Source organism: Python bivittatus, unplaced genomic scaffold (genome assembly GCF_059951505.1).
Source record: "Python bivittatus isolate LINGU-HERP-01145 unplaced genomic scaffold, Pbiv_v1 ctg000200_np1212, whole genome shotgun sequence".
In the NCBI taxonomy this organism is placed as follows: Eukaryota; Metazoa; Chordata; class Lepidosauria; order Squamata; family Pythonidae; genus Python; species Python bivittatus.
In genome coordinates, this window is record NW_028277040.1 from 18122287 (window position 1) to 18143945 (window position 21659).

The 21659-nt window shown below is 38.7% G+C and overlaps 1 protein-coding gene across 3 annotated transcripts in view; it reads left to right on the forward strand.

The window, feature by feature from the left end:
- Positions 1–341: 341 nt before the first annotated feature.
- CWC22 (CWC22 spliceosome associated protein) overlaps positions 342–21659 on the forward strand; it is a 42610-nt gene continuing 21292 nt past the window's right edge. The window contains exons 1-14 of one of the 3 annotated variants that reach the window (XM_007431750.3): positions 342–489; positions 4915–5040; positions 6495–6562; positions 8252–8374; positions 8585–8824; positions 9504–9632; positions 11303–11471; positions 13383–13436; positions 15565–15700; positions 15787–15993; positions 16095–16157; positions 16256–16360; positions 19208–19289; positions 20611–20671. In XM_007431750.3, coding sequence (XP_007431812.1) covers positions 5014–5040; positions 6495–6562; positions 8252–8374; positions 8585–8824; positions 9504–9632; positions 11303–11471; positions 13383–13436; positions 15565–15700; positions 15787–15993; positions 16095–16157; positions 16256–16360; positions 19208–19289; positions 20611–20671 — 1464 coding nt within the window. In that variant the 5' untranslated portion in view covers positions 342–489; positions 4915–5013. Of the gene's footprint in view, positions 490–725; positions 816–3380; positions 3401–4914; positions 5041–6494; positions 6563–8251; positions 8375–8584; positions 8825–9503; positions 9633–11302; positions 11472–13382; positions 13437–15564; positions 15701–15786; positions 15994–16094; positions 16158–16255; positions 16361–19207; positions 19290–20610; positions 20672–21659 lie in introns of those variants that run through there. The other 2 variants (XM_088135746.1, XM_088135747.1) reach the window with 2 other exon arrangements.

A 21659-nucleotide genomic window follows, 5' to 3' on the forward strand; every position in this document is an offset into this window, starting at 1 on the left:
TTGCTCCTTCTCTTCTCTCAAGTTCTTTAGTGGTAAAAACTATATCAGACATCTGCCTGTATTATATTATCATTAAAAAAAACATATTTCTGCCAGAGGGGGAAGGAAAGTGGGAGAGGGAGAGAGGAAAAATAACTTACTCTGAATTCTACGGACTCCACAGGTACTTCTATTTTAAGTTCAACATAAAAGGCACCTGAAGCTATCGAACACAAGGAACGCTGGGAAATGTAGTCAATCCGTGCTTGGTAGCCTAGAATGCCGGAAGCTGCAGTTAGTTAAGAGAGAAACCACTGTTTGGGTGACATCAGTCACAGTCCTCTTAACCCCTTCCTTCCCAACATTGACCACGTGGATACACACAATTATTATTCAGGGAGAAAAAAGGAAGTCCCGCCTTTTGTCTTGTCTCTAATTGGAGGACGAGTAAGCGGAAATTGTGTCGTTCCTTCAAGCGGGCATATGCTATGGTGGAACTTGGTGGCGGAGGTAAGTTATGAGGCCGCGGGGAGTGGGCTTTCTGACGTCGTCCTCTCACAGCCAGGGCTCTTGCTCCTTCTCCTTTCTGAGAATCGCCGGGGTGGGAGGAGGGCAGGAGCGGGAGCGATGGGCGACGAGCGTGCCCGGAGCTTTGGCTTCCCGGCTGGCGGGGCGATCCGAAGGAGCTTCCCCACCACCCGCAACTCCTTAGAACCGGTGTTCGTGGGAAGCGACTCATTACTTCCTTCCAACACGTGTAGGTGTGTGCATGTCTGAACGCGACTGCAATCTCCTTTTCCCCGCCTGAAGTCCGGTTGTGTGGGAAGTGCCATGAGGTGCGTATTGCTGTCCCAGCACCTCCGCTTCTTATGCGTCCCCTCCCTCCCTCCCTCCCTCGTCCTCCACGGAGAAGGGGATCCGATAAAAGCCTTGCCAGTTCACAGAAACTGTTTTTGGCTGTCCTCAGGTTTTTTGTTTTGTCATGAGACTTCGAGACAACATGAGGCCGACCTTAAGATTTCTGTTAAATGGAGAGCTGTCTGGGTTTTATTGATGTAAGGGTTACTGTGGGGCGATTTATTATTTTCAGTTGCTGTATTCGCTTCTGTTGGTATCAGTTGCTGTATGTTGAGGACACAGGTTTTTGTGAAATGTAGGGAAGGCTGTTTAAACAGGGAAAGCAGATAGGTCTAAAATTAGTCACATTTTTCTTACCTCCCATTCCTTTTTGTTTCACAAGTGGATACTGACCACCACCGCCGCCAAACACACCACCACCACCTTCAACCATACAGACAGTTCTCAGTTAACAACAGTAATTGGGACCTGGAACTCAGTCACTAAGCAACACGGTCATAAAGTGTGACATTCCTTGACCACTCTGACTTATGACAGTAGTTCCAGTTGGGTCATTACGCGAATGCCATATGGTCATTAGGTGCAATATCACATGATCACCATTTGTGACCTCCTGCTGGCTTCCCTATTGACTTTGCTTGTTGGAAGCTGGCAATGAAGGTCGCAAATGGCAATCATGTGACCATGGGACGCTGCAACTGTTGTAATTGCGAGGACCAGCCATAAGCCTCCTCGTTCAGCACTGTCATAACTTTGACAGTGAACAGTTCAGTGGTTGCTGAACAAATGGTCATTAACTGAGGACTACCTGTACCTCTTAAAAGCGCTAAAATGAATTTTATCTTACTTTTTGAAAATCAGCAGAAACTGAGGAGAGGATATAGGGACCACATAAGAATATTCATGGGCTGTAGGTTTTATACTCATGTTTAACGTGTATACTTTCTTGTGCCATCTTTTCGGGTGATCTATAAATGAATCAGATAAATGTAACTTCAGTTCCTGTAATGCTGTAGCGACATTTCTGTTTAACTTTAGTCACTTTAATCTTTCCCTAGATGGAGTCTTGCTGCTTTGTAATACTGCAGGAAGTAGCATCAGGAGTATGGCTTGATCTTTTCAATACCATATATCATGAAATGATATTTCATGAAATTCATTTCATGAAATGAAAGATAATGTGGATACGGTATTAAAAAGATTGTCCATCTGGGTACCTGTATCCTCTTCTTTTGGCACTTTGGTAGGCTGGGTAACAAAATCATTACCCAGACTACCAAAGTGCCAAGAGAATAGGGTACAGGGACCCAGATGGACAATTTTTGGGTTGTATTCAGTCCTTGGCCATTCTCTGTACAACCCATGAGAGCTTTCTCTGTTGCCATTAACAGTGGGAAAAAACAGTTTTTATCAAGATAATGAAGGCAGGGGAGTTTAAATTCTCTCTTCTCCTTTCCTCTGTGAACTTGCATATCTGTGGGTACATAGGATGGAGCAAGAAAGAAAATGGATGTGATTAGTATACATGTCCTGCCTCCTCACAACCCTGTCCATCATTGCTCCCTGTAAAAGCCAATATGGCCCTTCCAGTCTTTAAAAAAAAAAAAAAAGTTTGTCCCTATCATAGAATTTGCTGACAGTCCTATTTGGAAAAGAATGCAGTCTAAGAGATTGTCCTACAAAATTAACTGGAGATGATAATTGATCACATATTTCAACTTGATGTATAATGCAATAAATAATAAAGTACTTACACAGTTGAAAAACATGTTAAATTCATAATTTAATAATGCAAATTTAGACTCTTACCTTGAAGAAAAGTGATGACAGCTTGAAGGATAAGATATGAGGAGGGGGTGAGGCTGCAGAGTAATGGAGACAATGATGGAAAATGATGATGATTAGTAGATGGAGAAGATGTGGATGCAGGCTTTGTATGAAATGCTGTGGTACATCTTCTGTCTCCTCCTTGGCTGTTTGCTTAAAAACACATCTGGTATCTGTTGTTTTGCCATTTTCCTTCTTTCATAAAGAAGTTGCCTATATGGCTCCAAATGAGATTGAATTCCATAGACTACTATTCTGTTCCTTTCTGCATTATAATTGTTATCTTCTAGCCATTGGGGGTGTTCTAAAATTCACTCAGAACTGAAGATTTTAGAAGGAGATTTTTGAAGATTTAATAGTAGCTTGCTAGACTTTTCTTCCTCACCTTCCACTTACCCATCAGCAGCAAGTTTTGCAGATCTTTTATCAAAAATTTTCTTCATGGGACTGAAACCACTCATCTAAGTCCTCTTCCTCCACTTCATTGAACCCAACCTGCTTTGTGAGAGCAATACAATTTGCTTTTATTTTGGGAAGCTCTTTTATAGTATCAAAGTCTTTAAAATCACAGATAAAGTCAGGTAGAAGGAGCCACCAAACACCATGTATCTTGTTTTGTTTTGTATCTTCATTCCAGGCAATAATCTAAATTACATGCTTTATGTTGAATCACTTCCAAAATTCAAGAACTGTTTGAAAACCCTCACCTTGAGTCACTGTGATCAACATCTTAAAGGTACAGCTTGAATAATAGTGTTTAAAGGCAGAACTAATTCTTTGATTGAGGGCTGGATAAGAGAGGTTGAGGACTTTATATTTGGTGAGAGCTCAGCAAGGGTCAAAAGATAATTCAGTGCATTGTCCAAAGTGGTTAGAACCTTAAAATCCAAATTTTTGCTCCTGCTGTGGTTTCTAAACCCATTGAATAGAAATCACTGAAGATCTGCCCTGTTATCCATCTCTTTTTGCTATAGAGTAGTGTACACCAAGGGTAGAGAAGTAGACACCAAGGGTAGACCTTGTGATTGCTTTTAAGGTTTAGGGATTGGCAGCATGATGGCTTCAGTTCCAGGGCACCACTTGTATTTGTTCCCAACATTACAGTCAGTCTATCCATCATAACCTTGCATCCTGGAGCTCGTCTTTCCTACCTTGAGATATAAGTTTGTGATGGCATTCTTTTTCCAATAAAGACCAGTTTCAGAACTGAAAATCTGATCTAGTTATAGCCTTGTTGCTCAAAAAAAAATTTTTACTACTGGGGAAATGCCTTTGCTGCTTCTTCATCTATACTTACAGCTTCACCTGACAATTTCTCATTGTGGAAAGAGCGGCAGTTCTTGAAATTATTCAACCAACCACTATTGGCAGTAAAGGAAGGCACTTCTTTGGGACTTTCAGCTTTTTTCCTGCAGTCTTCATATATTGCTAATGGTTTCTCTTTTATCATGAGACAATTTGCCCTTGATATCTTCTTCATCTGATCTTCAATCCAAACACTTAACAGATGTTCCTTCTCATCCAATTCTTTGTCTTGCTCTAATAGACTTCCTAGATTTTTCCTTGTTCCTGCTAAAAAAACTTGCTTTTATATTTTTGCCATTTCTTCTGATTATCTGTGATGGCACTTCATTTAGGCCAGAAACACGTTATTTCGTTTCTTTCAAAGCACTGAGACTTTCAAACTTTTCTTCAGTCAGTAAAGCTTTTCTTTTTCTTTCTCCTCTTGAAATGTTATCACCAGCATGCTTCGTTTGCACATTCTTTTCAGTTAGTATGGAGATTTGTTGGGGAGGGGGAAACACATTTAAGCAGTAATAATTACCAAAAAAACCCCTGAGAGAGGCGCAATAGACACTAACAGAGTAGTGCATGAATGGCACATGTGCTGACTGGAGTGGCAGAAAACAAAGCAGCAAGCCTTTGCATTCAGCTGGGTAGTGCTTGCTACATTCACATCCCATTTCTCAATAGTGCAAAATTAAAACTCAGGAAACTCATGCAAAAGTGAAGATGTTTCATGTTATACAGACATTGTTCCCTTATTTATCAATCATGTATGAGCAAATCCTTGTGTATGAACATGTGCTGTATGAGAGCTACTCTGAAAACTCTGATAAGGATGGATTAAACTAGTCAAATTAATTAACTGCAAAGCAGACAATTTTATAGTTGACAGCAATATTAGTTTATGGCTGCTTTGATTTTGTCTTAGCAATGTCAGCTAAGTCTCATTTGTTTTCTCTGTAGATGAACTATTTTTGCTGGAGGAATAACAATAAAATTCCACATTGATTTTGAAACGCTTACATTAGAAATTCAGAGTTTAAAGTGGAAGAAGAAGAGGGAATGAAGAGTGGAGTAGCACAAATGAATGTAAGTATTTTCTTTAATATTAAAAGGCTGTAAAGTTTTGGAAGTTTTTAGGAACCCCCCGTCTCTTAATACAGAAGCTAAGGGTTGCTTGCGAGAGTTATGACATGGATGGCGGAGGAGGAGCACCAGTGGCAGATCATTCCTGCTATAGAAAATTTCATGAATCCAGCAAATCCACCTTACTGGTACTTTGAAGGGCCCTGAAATTTTGGCTCTTTGCCCAGGTCTTTGGTGAGGAAGATTGATACCCTTTTTCTTCCTTTTTCTTGTTCCCATCCAGAACAATTATTTTTTCTGCCACCTTTGTTTTGTGTATTGTTATTTGTTTATAAATGTTTTTAACAATTTGTAAACTGCCCAGAGTCACTGGGAGTCAGGCAGCATATAAATTTAATTCTTCATCATCATCATCATCTCATGAACACTTAAATCTAAAGAGAGGGCATGTGAGTAAATGTTGCTGGTACTCTTTCTTTGCTGCCACAAGTAATAACCTATGAGTAGGGTATTGGAGGAGGGCTATGCTAGGTCTATGCCTATAGACCATTTCACTTAGCGTTATCTATGATGACTGGCAGGGACTGTCAAGAGCCAAAATTTTGTCAGTCATATCTGGAGACTATAGGAATTGAACCTGGGACTTTTTGCATGAAAAGCATGTGTTCTACAACTGTACATGTAGCAAATGTATGCTTTCATGCTTAATGGAGGACTAGAACTCCCAGTTTCTAGTCCAGCCCCTTAACCACTACACCAAACTTCACCCTACATCTATGAATGTTTCCAAGGAAGTCTCATGTGGAAAGCAATTTGAGTCAAGTAGGCAAGAAATGATTGAAGCCCAAATACTAAATTCTATCTGAAAAGAAATGTATACTTACTTGTATATGCGGTTGGGCTAAGATCATGTTATTGTGTCTGCTATATAATCAATATTTTGTTGAGAGCAGTTATGTAGTTGTAACTACTTGGAAGTTAGCTAATTGTGCAGATTTTATTGATGTCAAATATTGTCAAATGTTTTATTTTATTTACGAAAATATTTGTAGCCTTAAGGATTACCTTAAGGATATCAGAGTTGGTTGCAATCCGTACATTTTATAAACCAGAATAATAAAATGAAGTAAAAACAAATAGCATAAAATTTAACACAGTAATATTATTTATTATATTATTATACCACTTCCATTAAAGAATCTCAAAGAGTTTACAATAAAATATAATGCAATAATAGAAAGACATAGATTTTTCCGAAAGAAGGCAAGGCAAGCCCTTAAAATAGCTGGTTTCTCAGTGCAACATTAACACGTTTTGTAAGAGCTGCAAGTAAAGTGTGGGGCTACAGATACAAGTGAAAATGGTTACATTTGTTCTTTGTGAGTTGGTAGATTTTTGCATTTCAGTTCTCTAATTTTATATTGATTATGTGAAATTTAAACACTTATGTTTTAAAGTCTGGATCTAGCTGTGAAAGGAAGGGAGCTTACAATCCTCGCCAAAGAAGTGCCTCCCCAGAAGACAGGTAAAATGTTTTTCTTTTTGTAAGGAATGCAGTGAAAACTCAGTATAAATAATAATGCATTGTAATAGGGGGGAGGGGAAGGGATTTCTTTTATATTATAAGATTTGAGGATTTCCCTACATGTTAAAAAGCATTTCTATAGTGGTCTTTATGGGCAAGCTGTAAATATGAGAAACAGATTGTTAGCTGAAGTGGCAAATATTGTTTACCTGAAAGAACACTTTTAGTTATCCTAAAAGAGGATTAGTCATTTTAGATTTACTGAGAATCTGGTAGAAGAAACACATCTCTTTTTTTTTTTCCCAGTCTAATACTGTTTTTGGGGTAGGAATCATTTTAAACTTAGATTTGCCTTCCTTTCAGGCAACTATGATAATTGATGAAAAGGAAGTAAATATAGGAGGACATTTCTGTCCCTTTGATCTAAAGAACCATGAAAACTGCATGAATTGATAGCGTTAGTCCTGCCCCTCCTGATCAAAGGAAGATGCAGATAAGCAGTGCTATAATTGCCTGTAATTTGGGGATGTCTCTCGATATGTGTGTTTCTCTCTTACACACACGTACACATATACCACTTTACCTGTACGTGCTTTATCAGATCTTTGATCAATAAGTGTTTTTGCACACGGCTCTTCTCTCTCTTAGTTTCTTACTTTGCTGTTAACAAGTTGACATCTTCAGTCCAAGATTTATACCTTTTAAAGGTGCACTAACAGTTTTCCCAGTGTCCCCATAGATATTGGTTATTCTCTTGAACTTCTTAGTAGAAAATTATGCTGTTCTAAGTATATAACAGTTGTAGAGAAATGTTAAGTGAATGTAGCTGAATGCATTTAGAATCTCTCTTCAGACCTACTCAATTAGGAGTGGAGCCAATGGAAAGGAAGGAAATGAATTCATCATGTGTGAATGCATTTCCTTCTCTGCCCATTCTGATCTGGTGCCTCATTAGGAATCTGATCCATTCAAGTCCCATTTCCAAATATTTTTATAGAAACCGTAGAGGGAAATGTGTATGAACTTTAGATATGTTAGATATGAATATCCATTTATGAATGTCCTTTATTCCTTCATCTCTTTCCCTGTCATAATCAAGATGATACCTGTTTTGAAAGGATTTGGACAGCAGTAGGAAATATGAGAAGGATTAGATTAGGTGCAGGATTTATGATCACTTAGTAAAATTGATGAACCAAGGAGTGGTTCAAGGACATACATAAACAGAGACTTCAGTGCTTAATTACTAAAAATACTATCAATTTTTTGTCTTATCACTTTTGCCTACAAAGTAAAGCTATCCTCGGTTTTTCCTTGTTCTGTGCAATACAAAGTTGACAGCTGAGGAATATTTGGAACAAGTTATTTGACTTCCAGAGTTACACAACCCACTATATATTTACTTATTTATGTCTTTAAGTCAGTGTTGACTCCTTGCAACTGCCTGACTAGTCCCTGCAGTTTTCTTGGCAGCACTTTTTGGAAGTAGGCTTGCCCTTGCCTACTTCCTAGGGCTGAGAGAGATTGACTGGCCCAAGGTCACCCAGCTGGCTTTGTGCCTAAGGCAGGACTAAACGCACTGTCTCCTGGTTTGTAGCCTGGTGCCTTAACCACCTCACCAAGCTGGCTCTCCACAAATACTGTGATGTGTTTAAAAATAATTGCTAACAAGTTTTGCCCTTAATCCAGGAATAAGTTCATGGAACGTAAGAGGTCTCAGTCACCCCAAAGCAAAGGTCACTTGGAACATAGAAGACCTGACAGAGAACATTCAGGAAAGGGGCATTACGATGACAGATATACAGAACCAAGGTAAATATCAAATGTTACCAAAAAATCTGAACTTTGCATTGTTTAGCTGCTGGTGTGTTTGTGTAATTTTTTGTAGGGTTCGTTGATTTGGATTTTGCTTAAAACAAGTCTTAGAACTGATTAATCCTAATTATTGGCATAATATTTAAAATTTTCTTTTTCTTTTATACTTTGAACATGTAATATGTAGATTTTTTTTTCTAATTTCAGAGGGAGAGAAAGACAGGAAAGAGAGAGAGAATCTGATTGGAAGAAGCACAGGAAATCCCGGTCACCCGATAGAAAAAATGATATGGAGAAATCAGCAGTACAGGGCTCTCTTTCTCATGAGGAGCCCCCTCCAAAGAAGAAGAAAGAGGAGGTGGATCCAATCCTTACCCGCACTGGAGGTGCATACATTCCTCCAGCAAAGCTCAGGATGATGCAGGCACAAATCACTGATAAAAATAGGTATGTCAAGATGTTATATTTCTATTTTAAATTATATTTTAAAGACATTAAATTAAATTAAACTTTTATATTTCAAATTAACTGAAAGTCTATTAACAAAAACTTGATTTTTTTTAATACTGTGCTCAAATAATAGAGAAAGCATGGAACCAGGAACATAGAAAGGTGCAAGTTGACATGTCTGGTGGCAGAAAAATCCTAGTTGTGTGGAAGTGGAGGAGCCCTTTTTGGATTTTCTTATCAGAAAAGTAAATGTAAAATTGCTTTAGCTTTATTTAGAAAAAGCTTCAGAGATTGGGGTCTAGTCTCAATTTTTCATGATCAAATAGCTGAATAATTATTATTGTGACAGTCTCATGTAGGAATATAGTTTCTTAATGAGAAGCCCACATTTTTCTGCTGGGTGAGATAAAATCTGAAGCTAGCATTGTCCTTCCTGATTTTGTCTGCTTATGGTGGTTGATAATACCTTTTTTTTCAAAATCCAAATCACTGTTTAGTGTTCATTAACAATGTTGCTTGGTGTAGTAGCTCTTCTTAAAATATTTTGCTTTTATAAAACAGAAGTGAGAGAAGACTGATGCGTCACCAAGTTTAGTGCTCCAGCTGACTAAACTATACCTTTTTCTCTAGTTCTTTGCTTTTTGCCGATTAGTAAATTTGTATATTTTGAAAACAGCTTAGCCTATCAAAGAATGAGTTGGGAAGCACTGAAGAAATCCATCAATGGTCTCATCAACAAGGTGAATGTTTCAAACATTGAAAATATTATACATGAACTTCTTCAAGAAAACATTGTGAGAGGCAGGTAAGCATAAAATATGTAAAGGGCAGCCCTTTCTGCTCAGTTTAAATATGTGGAATATAGATGAATGTATTGAAATAATATTAGGGATGTGGAAAATGTGGGATATGGATGGTGGCTGAAGGTAGGGACTTCCTCGTTCACCCTGCAAAATTACTCTGCACTGCCTCAATTCACTCTGCAAAATCACTCTGAGATCCCTGCAGATTTAATTTAGATATGTTCCAAGTCTTGATTCTGCCATTGTAGAACTTGTTAATATTTTTATTAAATTTTTACACAGATTAAAGCTAATACAGGACTAAAAAAGGTATACAGACAAAAAAGAGAGAAGAAGAAGGAGAAAGAAAAGGAAAGGAAAGAAAGACATATAAAAAGTGACTTCCCCTTCCCTCCAAACAAGTATAAATATTTGCAGTAATTTAACACCTTCTCTAGTATTACAGGGAAAAAAAAACTCTTCTTCCTGCTTCTCATTCTTTAACAATAGCCAAATTATAAAAAAATCATCAATATTACTCAGCAAAAGCATTAAGAGTATCAGTAATACTAACCTATATATTTTAACCTTAGACAAATAAATCCATTATTCATTTTGACTTATAACTTCCTCTAATAAGTAAAACATAAAAGATTTATCCCCATAGGCATAAAAATACCAATGATAGTAACATATATATCTTAAGCTAAATCAAATAGATCCCTTTTACATTCTAACCTATAACTTTCTCTAACAAGTAGGACATAGAAAGTTTATCCTTATATGAAAAAAATCTTTAAATCTTTATCTTACAGTCCTGGTCAAAAAAAAAAAAAAGATTCCAATAATAACAACCCAAAATCACAACTTATACAATTTAACCCTGACCAAATAAGTCCAATTTGAACTCCTTTTTCTTTTTAAGAGGCTTGATCTTCAGTCACTTCTTCAAATAAAGTCCCACATGATGATCTCTTATCATTTTCTCCCTGTCTGTTTTCAGGAACAACTTCAGAAATTTAATACTTCCCTTCTGTGGGTCCAAAATAAGATAACTCTCAGAGTCACTCTTCTGATTTATAATCTGGATGTCCCCTTTAATTGCTAAAACGTCAACTAGCATAAATTGTAGGTCCAATGCAGCTTCGGTCACTATTGGAAATCAATACAGTTACTCCAAGTATAATATCGCAATATAAACTTACGCCATAAAGAGCAGTAGAGCAGATGGAAAACCTAAAATTATCATAGTGAATATCATATACTAGGTACTTTGATAATATAATGTGGTGGAGAAAAGTCACTGATTATCTTCAAGCTATATGATGTTGTATAATTTACGGGAGCTTTGTAACAGATGAAGTCCAAATTTAGATGCATTAAGTGGTATTTAGATTTCTCTATCTACTTCTTCCCAGAGCACCCCTTTCAGATCCTCTCTCCACCACAAAAACAATATTGCAGAGAGTCAGGGGAGCTGCTGAATGGGTAGACTGGTGGGGGTGGGTGGAATTTCCATACAGGGAAGTCTGCTCAGTCAGGTGAGACTCAGTCTCTCTGCAAGCTTTTCAAGGAGTTGGAGGCACTACTAAAGTTAGGGAAGTTCATTTCCATGTGCCTTGTTGCTTGCATTTAAACTTGGATTGAGGTTTGTTTTTTGAAAGGGTCTTTATGTCTCTGTTCTTATTTACAGGGGATTACTTGCAAGATCAATTTTGCAGGCCCAGAGTGCTTCACCCATCTTCACTCACGTATATGCAGCAGTTGTAGCAATCATCAATTCCAAGTTTCCAAATATTGGGGAATTGATTCTCAAGAGGCTCATTTTAAATTTTCGTAAGGGATACAGAAGAAATGATAAGGTAATGGAAACAACTGTGGAACAAGTTAATTGAATAAGATTGACTCTATTAATTTCTTTATATTTTGAGCTGTCATAGGGAAGTATGTCCATTGAGACTTATTTCCTCATTAATGTATTAATGAGTGCAAGGTAGTCATGAGTTGATCACAGAGAAGAAAAGGCCATATAAGATTAGGTTTTTCCAGGAATAAGTATGAAGTAAAACTCAAATGTATTTTAAATTCTACACTTACTTAGAAATTAAGAATAACTTTATTATAAGAAAAACAAAATGCTTTATGTACAATTTAATTGAGAAAAATGTATTGATTTGGTCATTAAATTAATTTTCAAGTCATTGCAAACATACACAAGACTGCAGATGAAGAAGCAAAGTACTTCTCCCTAAGTGTCCAAATATATTGTATTTTGCTTTTTGCCACTGTGAAGAGTAAGAACAAAAAATCAAGATAAAATCGATGGCTGGTGTGGGTCTTCCGGGCTGTGTGGCCGTGTTCTGGAAGTTTTGTTTCCTAACATTTCGCCAGCACCTGTGACCGGCATCTTCAGAGTGCAGGAGCACAGACAGGAGCAGTTCTCTCTGTGCCCAGGGTGATGTGATCCTTTTGTGGATATTTATCAAGATAAAATCATCAGTCTGTAATGAACAAATCATGTTAAGCAGAAGCAAAGACTTGTAATTCCATAGCATAACAGTGAAGTGACAGTTGCATTAGGACTGGCTCATGAATGAACATTAGATTAGCAACACCAGTAGCATTGCTTCTACTGTGACGCACCAGACTTCAATTGCAGCTAATTCATCAAAGTAGCCTTTTAAAGGCTCTGCTATGTTAGTTGCAACAAACTAAACCTTACAGCTTACCCAAAGCCTAGTGGCTAAGATAGTGAACACACTGTACAACCTGTAATAGCTGATTTTCCTAATCTGACTGCTGCAAACAGTAATGTGTTTGGAGGAAGAACATTAGTTGTCCAGCTCCAAGTCAGCAATGCAATTTGAAGCCCACCTATTACATTCACACATTATGCTAATCCATGCTTTATATCAACCAAAGTTTGTTGAACAAGCCAGAATCAGTCTTCCAGATGAACAAAACAATTATATCAAATTCCACCCTTTTCTGATTCATTCTTCTTTTATTTACTGTTGTCTTGCATGCTTGCAGTTAGAGTTTTAAATGGAGCACAAATGCTATAACTTTAGGATTATTTCCCTAAAGCAATATAAAGTTTATTTTTTACACCATTTGCACGCCATATTAAGCCAAAAGCAGAAAAACCACATTGTGACTTAGTGAGGTTTCTGAACCAAGCCATACTGTGTAATACAGTTTCTAAACTGATTGTAGATTTAAACATGGTTCAAATAGGCCCACTAACTTAATCTCACTGGTTTTATTGGATCTGAGTTTGACCTGAAGAAGATGGCTGCTGGTAAATATTTCCTGTCTGTTTTCCAATAAAGCTAGTAAGGGACAGGCGATTTATTCTTTTTTTAAATTGTAAAATGTTAAATACTTCTGTGAGCCACTTGAATCCTTTCATGCTGGGATGGGCAACTTGTAGCCTATATACTCCCTGTTTGTGTCCTTTGATCTCCTCTGATCTTGATTGCTGAAGAATGACAGTGTGATTTCCCATCATTTTGAAATACTAAATACTTGAAAATGAATATAAGCCTGAAGTCAGTCATAGTTAAAAAAAAACAAGGAAATTCCCCCAAATATGTCCCGAACAAGTTACTCCCATATATACGATGTGGTCCTCTCTGCTTTATGACCTTGCAACATCCCCAAACATTAAGTGTGGTGTAGCCGTCATGCTTCAGAAGATTGTCCATCCTGGCATAATAATAGAAAAATAAAGAAATTTAGAATAATGTATACCTTTGTGTTTTGTTTTACAGCAACTTTGCCTGACAGCTTCCAAGTTTGTTGCACATCTTATGAATCAGAATGTGGTAAGCTATTCGGCATTAGGGACATCATATTCTAGCTTTTGATATCTACAGTATAATTTTCCCTCAAGTATCAAAGAAATTGAGTTTTGTGGTTACATATTGATGTTTTGTAGCTCATTTTCCATCTAGATTACTTCTTGTCCCCATTTGTAACACACTAAACTCACCTGAATATTCACCATGTCAAAATCAGAACCAGAATTAGTGAGACCTAGGCATTATGCTTTTGCAGTCAGTCGTCAAACATATTCACATAGCTTTCCTGATAAAGTGATTGATGAAACAGTCACACTTTCTAATATTTATATTTCAGATGGCAGTCTAATTTTTTAAGATAGTAAATTCAATTAACTTTTATCTACTAATGTCACAGAGTTAGGACTTTCTCAGATATAGACAATAGTTGTTTACTTGATGTGGATTTTTTAGAGTGCTGTTTAACAACAACAACAAAAAAACTATGAATATCTTCACCTTATTAAGTTGTGTGATTAGACTACAGGTATTCCTTGCTTAGCAACCATAATTGGAACCAGCAACTCCATTGCTAAGCAACGCAGTCATTAAGGGAGACATGTGACTGCAGCAGGCTTCCAACCTCACTTCTGCCACAGTTGTTAAGTGAGACATCATCTGACCGTGGCTTGCAGTTTTACTGCTGGCTTCTCCATTGACTACTTGTCAGAAGCCGCCTGTGAAGTGCGCAAATGGTGATGAGGTGACAATGGGACACTGTGACGATTGTAAACACCCACTGGTTGTGAAGCGCCTGAATCTCAATCCCCGACTATGGGAATACTGCTACTGTCGTAAGTGCGAGGACTGGTCATATAGTTACAGGTAGTCCTTGACTTTTGACCATTCATTCAGCGACCATTTGAAGTTACAATGGTGCTGAACAAACGGTGGTTATGACCAGTCCGTGGAGTTCTGGCTGTCCCGGCACTCCCATGGTCACGTGATCGCGATCTGGGCGCTTGGCAACTGGCTTGCACTTACAACCAGTTGCAGTGCCCTGCGATCATGTGTTTACCATTTGCAGCCTTCCCTGCTGGTTTCCCCAGAAAGTCAGTGGGGATGCCGGAAGGGAAGGAAGGTTGCAAGCCAGTGGGGTAAGTCTCCCCCATCCATGTATCCTTCCTTAGCCCCTCTGCGCTTGCACCGTGCTGGGCACTTGTGCATCCCCACACACCCTCCCTGAGCCTCACCGCACCTCACACACTCTCCCTGAGCCTTGCCGTGCCTTCCTTACACCCTCACACCCTCCCACACCTGGCAGCAGCCACTTATTCCTTGCCAGCCTGCTTCCAACTGCCTGGGACTTGCAATTTCCTTCCAGCTTCCCCGTTAATTTGGTTGTGGGAAGCCGGCAGGAAGTTGCCTCACCTAATGACTCTGGGATTCAGTTAATGACAGCAACTGGGACAGCAGGGATTGCTGTCGCTAAGCGATGTGGTCGTGCTTTATGACCACATCACCTAGCAATGGAAATTCCAGTCCCAGTTGCCGTCATTAGTCGAGGACTGCCTGTACCTTTTCAGCATCGTTGCTAAACAGGGAAGTTAAGCGAGGGCTACCTGTATAGCTTTACAAGCAAATGGGTGCAATTTAGAGCAGAATAGGCAACTGGAGGCAGGCTGCTTAACCTTGTCTCGAGGATTCCTAATCAGGCCTCCTTATGATCCTCTCAGGAAGCATAGAGGTTTACTTTTTCCTGGGTTAAGGCGTGGGCCCCTCATTTTAGAGTGAACCTCAAAGAGGTTCTGCTGCCATTCTCCATTATATTTCCCACCTGCATGCAAATAGTTGTGCAAAGGCATAGTAGAAGGCCTGCTGAAGCTTAGTTTGAATTGGAGTGAGTCTTTCTAGCTGATCGTTCAAGTTTTGCTTCAAACGGTTCCCCGTGCTAATTGCCATTTCCTGATCTACAGAATTGCTTCAGACATATCCAGGTGCACCTGACTTTGAACTTTACATACTTGCAACTGCTCTACTGTTGGTGGGGTGGGATGTCTTAAAATCAGCATGTGGTGCGCTGAGCTCATTGTACTTCTTGCAGTAGTGTTGTATTTTATCAACTATTTTAAATATCTGATTTGTATTAATACTTGTGTTATTTTCCTGTCAGGCTCATGAGGTTTTATGTTTGGAAATGCTCACATTGCTCCTGGAAAGACCTACAGATGATAGTATTGAAGTAGCAATTGGGTTTCTAAAGGACTGTGGCCTCAAGTTAACTGAAGTATCTCCCAGAGGTGTTAATGGTAGGTATAGGCTCCTGATACATTCCTCCCTGATTCCTCCAATTACCTGAATTAGCAGTCTCCATCTGACTGTTTTTACACCTCAGCCATCTTTGACCGCCTTCGCCATGTCCTTCATGAATCTGAAACTGACAAGCGAGTTCAGTATATGATTGAAGTCATGTTTGCTGTGCGCAAAGATGGATTCAAAGATCACCCAGTGATTCCAGATGGACTTGATCTTGTGGAGGAGGAGGATCAGTTTACCCACATGTTACCTTTGGAAGATGAATACAATCCAGATGATGTTCTCAGTAAGTGTGATTTTGAAATCAACTTTATGTTTGTATGATTTAGAATTGTATAGGAAGCACTTAGCATAATTTCAGTGTTTTTCTTTTCTCCTTCCGGAAAGATGTCTTCAAAATGGACTCTGATTTTATGGAAAATGAAGAGAAGTACAAAGCTCTGAAAAAAGGTATGTGGGTCAAGTTCTTAATTGTGCATAGCTTTTTATTTCTAATGCACTTCTGTGTCCTAAATTCTGATGACTTGAATTTCTTTTTTGTAATGTAGAAATTCTTGACGAAGGTGACAGTGATTCAGAAGCTGGTCAGGATGCTGGAAGTAGTGAAGAGGAGGATGAGGAAGAAAGAGAGGAGGAAGATGAGGATGAAGAAGGTAAGGGTTCCATTTAAACTTAGTGGGGTAAATTACTCAGAGCTATGGATAATATAGTGTGGCAGGATAGTAAATCTAACTTTGATTTATATTAAAATGCAGTTTCTTTTTAATGTGTTATCATGGGGGAGGGAATGTATATGAACACCATAGGCCTTTTATGTTGTACTCAGGAAGATATACTGACTTAGCAAAGTAAAGGTGAATGTAGAGACAGTTTTAAAATAGTAAAGGGTGATTTAGTTGTACTTACTATTCTTAAAGCATTTTCATAATTGTGTATGGTTAAAAGCTTTTGTGAAGTTTGGTCATTTGGATCCAAAAACATTTTTTAAAAAATTGGCCCCTTTGCCTAATCATTCTTGAAAATCTTGACTTCATGTTTCTGCTGGAAAAGCAATACCGATGTTCAAGAAACAGAAACCCAGTGTTGTCTTGGTCAATCAGAACTAGCATATATGCATTTTATTTCATTTTTGCACCTCAGCTTTTGATTTCCTTCAAATGTTAGCTTTTTTCTTCTCACCTGTTTCTGTCATTGTCAAAAATATGTACTTTTTGATTTCAATTTCCTTTCCTGTTGTGTATTAATTTTCATTATAATGCTAAAAGGTTTTATAGAAAAGTATGGTATTTTTATTGGGTTTTTAATGGTGTGTCTGGGCCAAATACTAATATTTAGTATAATGTGCATCAACTAGCCTTTTAAATCCACATGAGATCTACAGAATTTACTAAAAGAATTAAGTTTAAAATTATCTCCTTTGAAATCAGGTGTTAAAACTTTTATTTTAGACTGAATCACGCCCATTACTAACACTTACTTTCTTCAAAAGTATGGGGGTGGATGTTGTTTTGCATATATTAGCCCTTATGTTGACAAATAAAGCAGTTTAGCATGTTTTGACAGTCTGCAGTAGATATCCATAAAAATATTAAACAGCAGAAAACAGTTATAAGGAAATGCAAAGAACACATTGAGGTGGATTCTGAGCATTTGCAGAATCTGAAGGATATTGTTTCTTAAGCAGTATTGTAGAAAAACATTGTTTTCCAAATTACCAAAACAAAGATGGTAATAACTGCAGCCTGTCATCATGAATAGTGCTCATAGAAATACTCTGGGCATTTATTTGTTTTAGAACAGTTCGTTTAGGTATGCGTTGGACAATGATGAAATCTTACCTGCTGTTCTATTGCAGTTGTTATACAGGTAGTCCTCACTATCCAACCACAATGGGGACCAGAGCTTCAGTCACTAAACGATGTGGTTGTTAGGTGAAACATCATGTGACTGCATCGCTTAGCAACTGCAATCCTGGCAGTCCTGGTGGCCATCGTTAAGTGAATGCCCTGGTTGTTACTCAGGCAACTTCCTGCCGGCTTCCCATAATCAAGTCAGTGGGGAAGCCAGCAGGAAGTTGCAAGCCCCAGGTGCTGCCAGATGGGGGAGGGAGCAAGGGGGTGCATGGGAAGGGATGGGAAGGTACATGGGGGTGAGTTGCAGTTTGGGTACCCCCGCACACCTGACCCGACCCTCCCACGCTGTCAGGCCTAGCCCAAGGAATTCCTGGAGACCGTGCAGGTTCAATCAGCAAGGTTTATTAGCTAGCGCTTGTTTACAGAATCTTCTCAGACTGACCAGTAGTTCCCAGGCACAACTCTCTACTATCTTCTGGAATGTTTAGGGATGCGCCAGCTTTCTCCACTTATCTCCAGAGCGTTGCTCTGGAGACAAGAGCACCGTTTTCACCCCCCTTCCTCCATTCCAGTCCATCACACACGGATTCCCATGCACTCCCTCGCTCCCTCCCCCACCCTCTCCCTCCCCCATCCTCCGTACTGAAATCCTGCTTGGATTTCAACACAAAGGTTTTTCAGGCAGCCCCCAAAGCCCCATGCCTGTAACAGCTTCATGCTGAAATCAAAGCAGGATTTTAGCAGCTGCCTGAAAACGCCCTGTGCCAAAATCCTGCTTGGATTTTGTCCTGGAGCTTTTTCAGGCAGCCCTTAGAGATGAGAGGGAGTCCTTTTGGCAGGCAGCAGCAGCTTGCAAACTTCTTTGCCAGCTACTTTCCTGGCAGGTGGGAGGGAAGATTGCAAATGGCGATCACATGATTGCGGGGCACCTGGCAACTGGTCATAAGGGCGAACCAATTGCCAAGGGCCTAGATCGCCGTAACTTCAGGTCAGGTTGTAAGTCCCTTCGTTCAGTGCTGTCGTAACTTCGAATGGTTGCTGAACAAATGGTCGGATAACGAGGACTACCTGTATGTTGTTGTGCGTGGTATTCTTAGAGGCATAGGAGAATCCCTCAGTTTCAAATCTGACAGAAATTCCCTTGATCGTTTCAGCACTGAGCCAGCCAGATTGAAAGCTCGTGGTTTCCATATGAAATCAATGCAACAATCTCTGCGCACAAAAGAAGCAGCAGCAGCTTTGCATCATAATATGGTGGTCTTTAATATCAAGACATTAGAATATATTCCTCCCCCGAAATAGTAAATGCACAAAAGCTGTACACTGAATTGGTATCACTGTGAAAGAAGCTATTTTTCTCACATAATTTTTTAAGGCAAAGGTAATGTCTCTGATCTGAGGTTGCCTCCTCTCAGAATGATTTTAAACTTCCACGTCTAGCCTTTTTTGCTGGGATTCCCTGGTAGTTTCCCATCAAATATTATCCAGGCACACCCTTGCTTAGCTTCCAAGTTCAGTTATTTTTCATGAATAATTCATTTATTTTGAACAATGATATCTGAAATAATGTGTCCGCAATGCTCTGCAATTTTATTTTTTCTGAATGGTTTGTTCTAATTTTCTCTTTATTTCCCTTAATTTATCAAGGACAAAAAGTTACCATCCATGACAAAACGGAAATTAACTTGGTTTCCTTCCGGCGAACCATTTACCTTGCAATTCAGTCGAGGTAAAATGAAATATAACTCTCAGTTGAAATGTGACACCAGTTGCAGCATAAATCACAGGCCCTTTTGCAAGCTAGCACCCTTGATGACAGCGTGCAAAATGTTGGCTTCAATCCGAAGCACTTGTATTTTTTTTGGTATTGTTAGGAATGCATTTCAAAAGTATCTCTTACCAAACGGATTCCCTTCAAATTTGTTGGACTGCAACTCTTATCATTCCTGTCATTGAAGAGTTGCAGCCATATACACCTATAAAGCAACAAACTGAGGAAGGATTTTCAATTTTAATCAATTAAAATTTAATTTAAAAGATTCATACATTTAAAATGGGTATATCTGCACTTGTGGAATAAATGAAAATGGCATAAAATTGAAGATATTTACAAATGTTTTTATTGTCCTCTTTATATCAGTTATTCTATGAAATTACACTGTGAAAAAAGCCAGTGTTCTAATTTGTTTGCATACTAGACTTAGTACATTTCTGTTTAATATGAAGTTACAGTAATAATGACTCATAAATGAGAATCATCTTGTTTTTAGTCTGTCTGAAAATCTATTGGTTTTGGCTGCAGCACATGAAAAAAAAACATTTAATAGCTAAAATAGAATTATTTTTCAACAGAAATGTACGTAGCTGTTAAACTCTTTATGCTTTTTAATGAAATGTCAGGAGGAAAATGCAATGGTGGATTTCAGTGAACTGCAACCACAATATTGATGTATGCATTGCTACCTATGTACACTGTGTGTGTGTGTGTGTGTACGCACGCACACACACACCTTTGAGTCAGTGTTGACTCCTGATGGCTGCCTGGACAAGTCCCTGCTGTTTTCTTGACAAGATTTTTGGAAGTGGGCTTGCTATGGTCTTCCTAGGGCTGAGAGTGACTGGCTCAAGGTTACCCAGCTGGTTTCATGCCTCAGGCAAAACTAGAACTCCCAGTCTCCTGGTTTCTAGTCTGGTGCCTTAACCACTACACCAGTCTGGCTCGCATGTAAACTTACTTCAACAGATTTAAGTCCCAGTGACCAATGATGGTCTGATAAATCAAGTGACAATGAGTGTCAGTCTGAAGAGAGGTCCTGCATATGGGAAGTTCTGGAGGTTCTTGTACAGTTAAAAGGAATTCTTACATTTAAAACATTGGGATGTTGATGTCTTAATTCAGGCCTTTGCCTGAACAGTAGTTGAAACCAGCATGGCTTTGGTATTACCCCAAAGTCTCTTTGAGGCTTTGTGAGAAGCTTTTACTATATTAGGGATGAAAGTCAGTTATGGACAGATAAATGTATATTTTCTCTCTCTCTGTCTTTCTCTAGTTTAGATTTTGAGGAATGTGCTCACAAACTGCTGAAGATGGATTTTCCTGAAAGCCAAACAGTAAGTCTTAATTAGTTGGTTTTGGTTTTTGTTTGCTTTCCATTCCTTGAAGAGCATTTTTTAAAAAAAACCAGTTACTGACACAATCATGTTTTACATAGTATAGCAGCTGATGCCTAGCACAGGGGTTCTCCAACAATGGGTTATGTCCCCTCGGCATGTCATTAGCAAATTTGAGGGGGGTTGCAGAAAGAAGAATCTTTAGAAGATGAAAAAATACACTCCAGATATTAAGGATTGGATTTTGGAGGTGTGTGATCTAGTCATTTTTGAGAAAATTATATATTCTGTCAATCAGAAAATGTCGTATTATTTCTCCCTTTGGAAGAAATTCTTGGACAGGCTTGGTGAACATTGAAAGCTTAGTTTCCCCTTTTAACATCAGGTGGTTTGGGAATATATTTGTAATTCTAAATATTTTTGATCTTTTTTATGTTTTTATTTGTTACGCTATGTTTTTTCTCTTTTTTCTTTGTGGGAAGCGAATTGTTCGTTTTTATTTTATGTATGTTTGTTTGAAAATGGATTAATATATTTTTTTTAATTTAAAAACCCACCTGGTATGCACCCCCTGATAAAATCTGCTTGTGGTTCTCCATACTGGGAGGTTAATGGTGCAGGGGCATGCAGATTATTTTCCTCTGTTGCGGCGTTTACGCTATGAACAACCTTCCCCTTGTGGCCAGGTTAGCCCCTTCCCTTATGGCTGTCCAGAAATTCATGGAAACAACTTTTCTGGAAGGCATTTGGGGGAATGATGAGTGGATGATCTCTGAGTAGTTGCATTACTATTAGTTTGGTGTTGGTTTTCTGTTGCTTCATTCTTGAAAACCATTGGGGGTTTATGTAGATTACAGCAATGAATCAAAAGGTGCTGTGATCTGGGCTGGGTCACCTTTGAAAACTCTTGGGAGCAGGTTGAGAGGCTGTTGAGAGTGACCTTGGCCCCGGGAGCAAGTTCTGATAGAAATCCAGCTTTGGGTGCTGC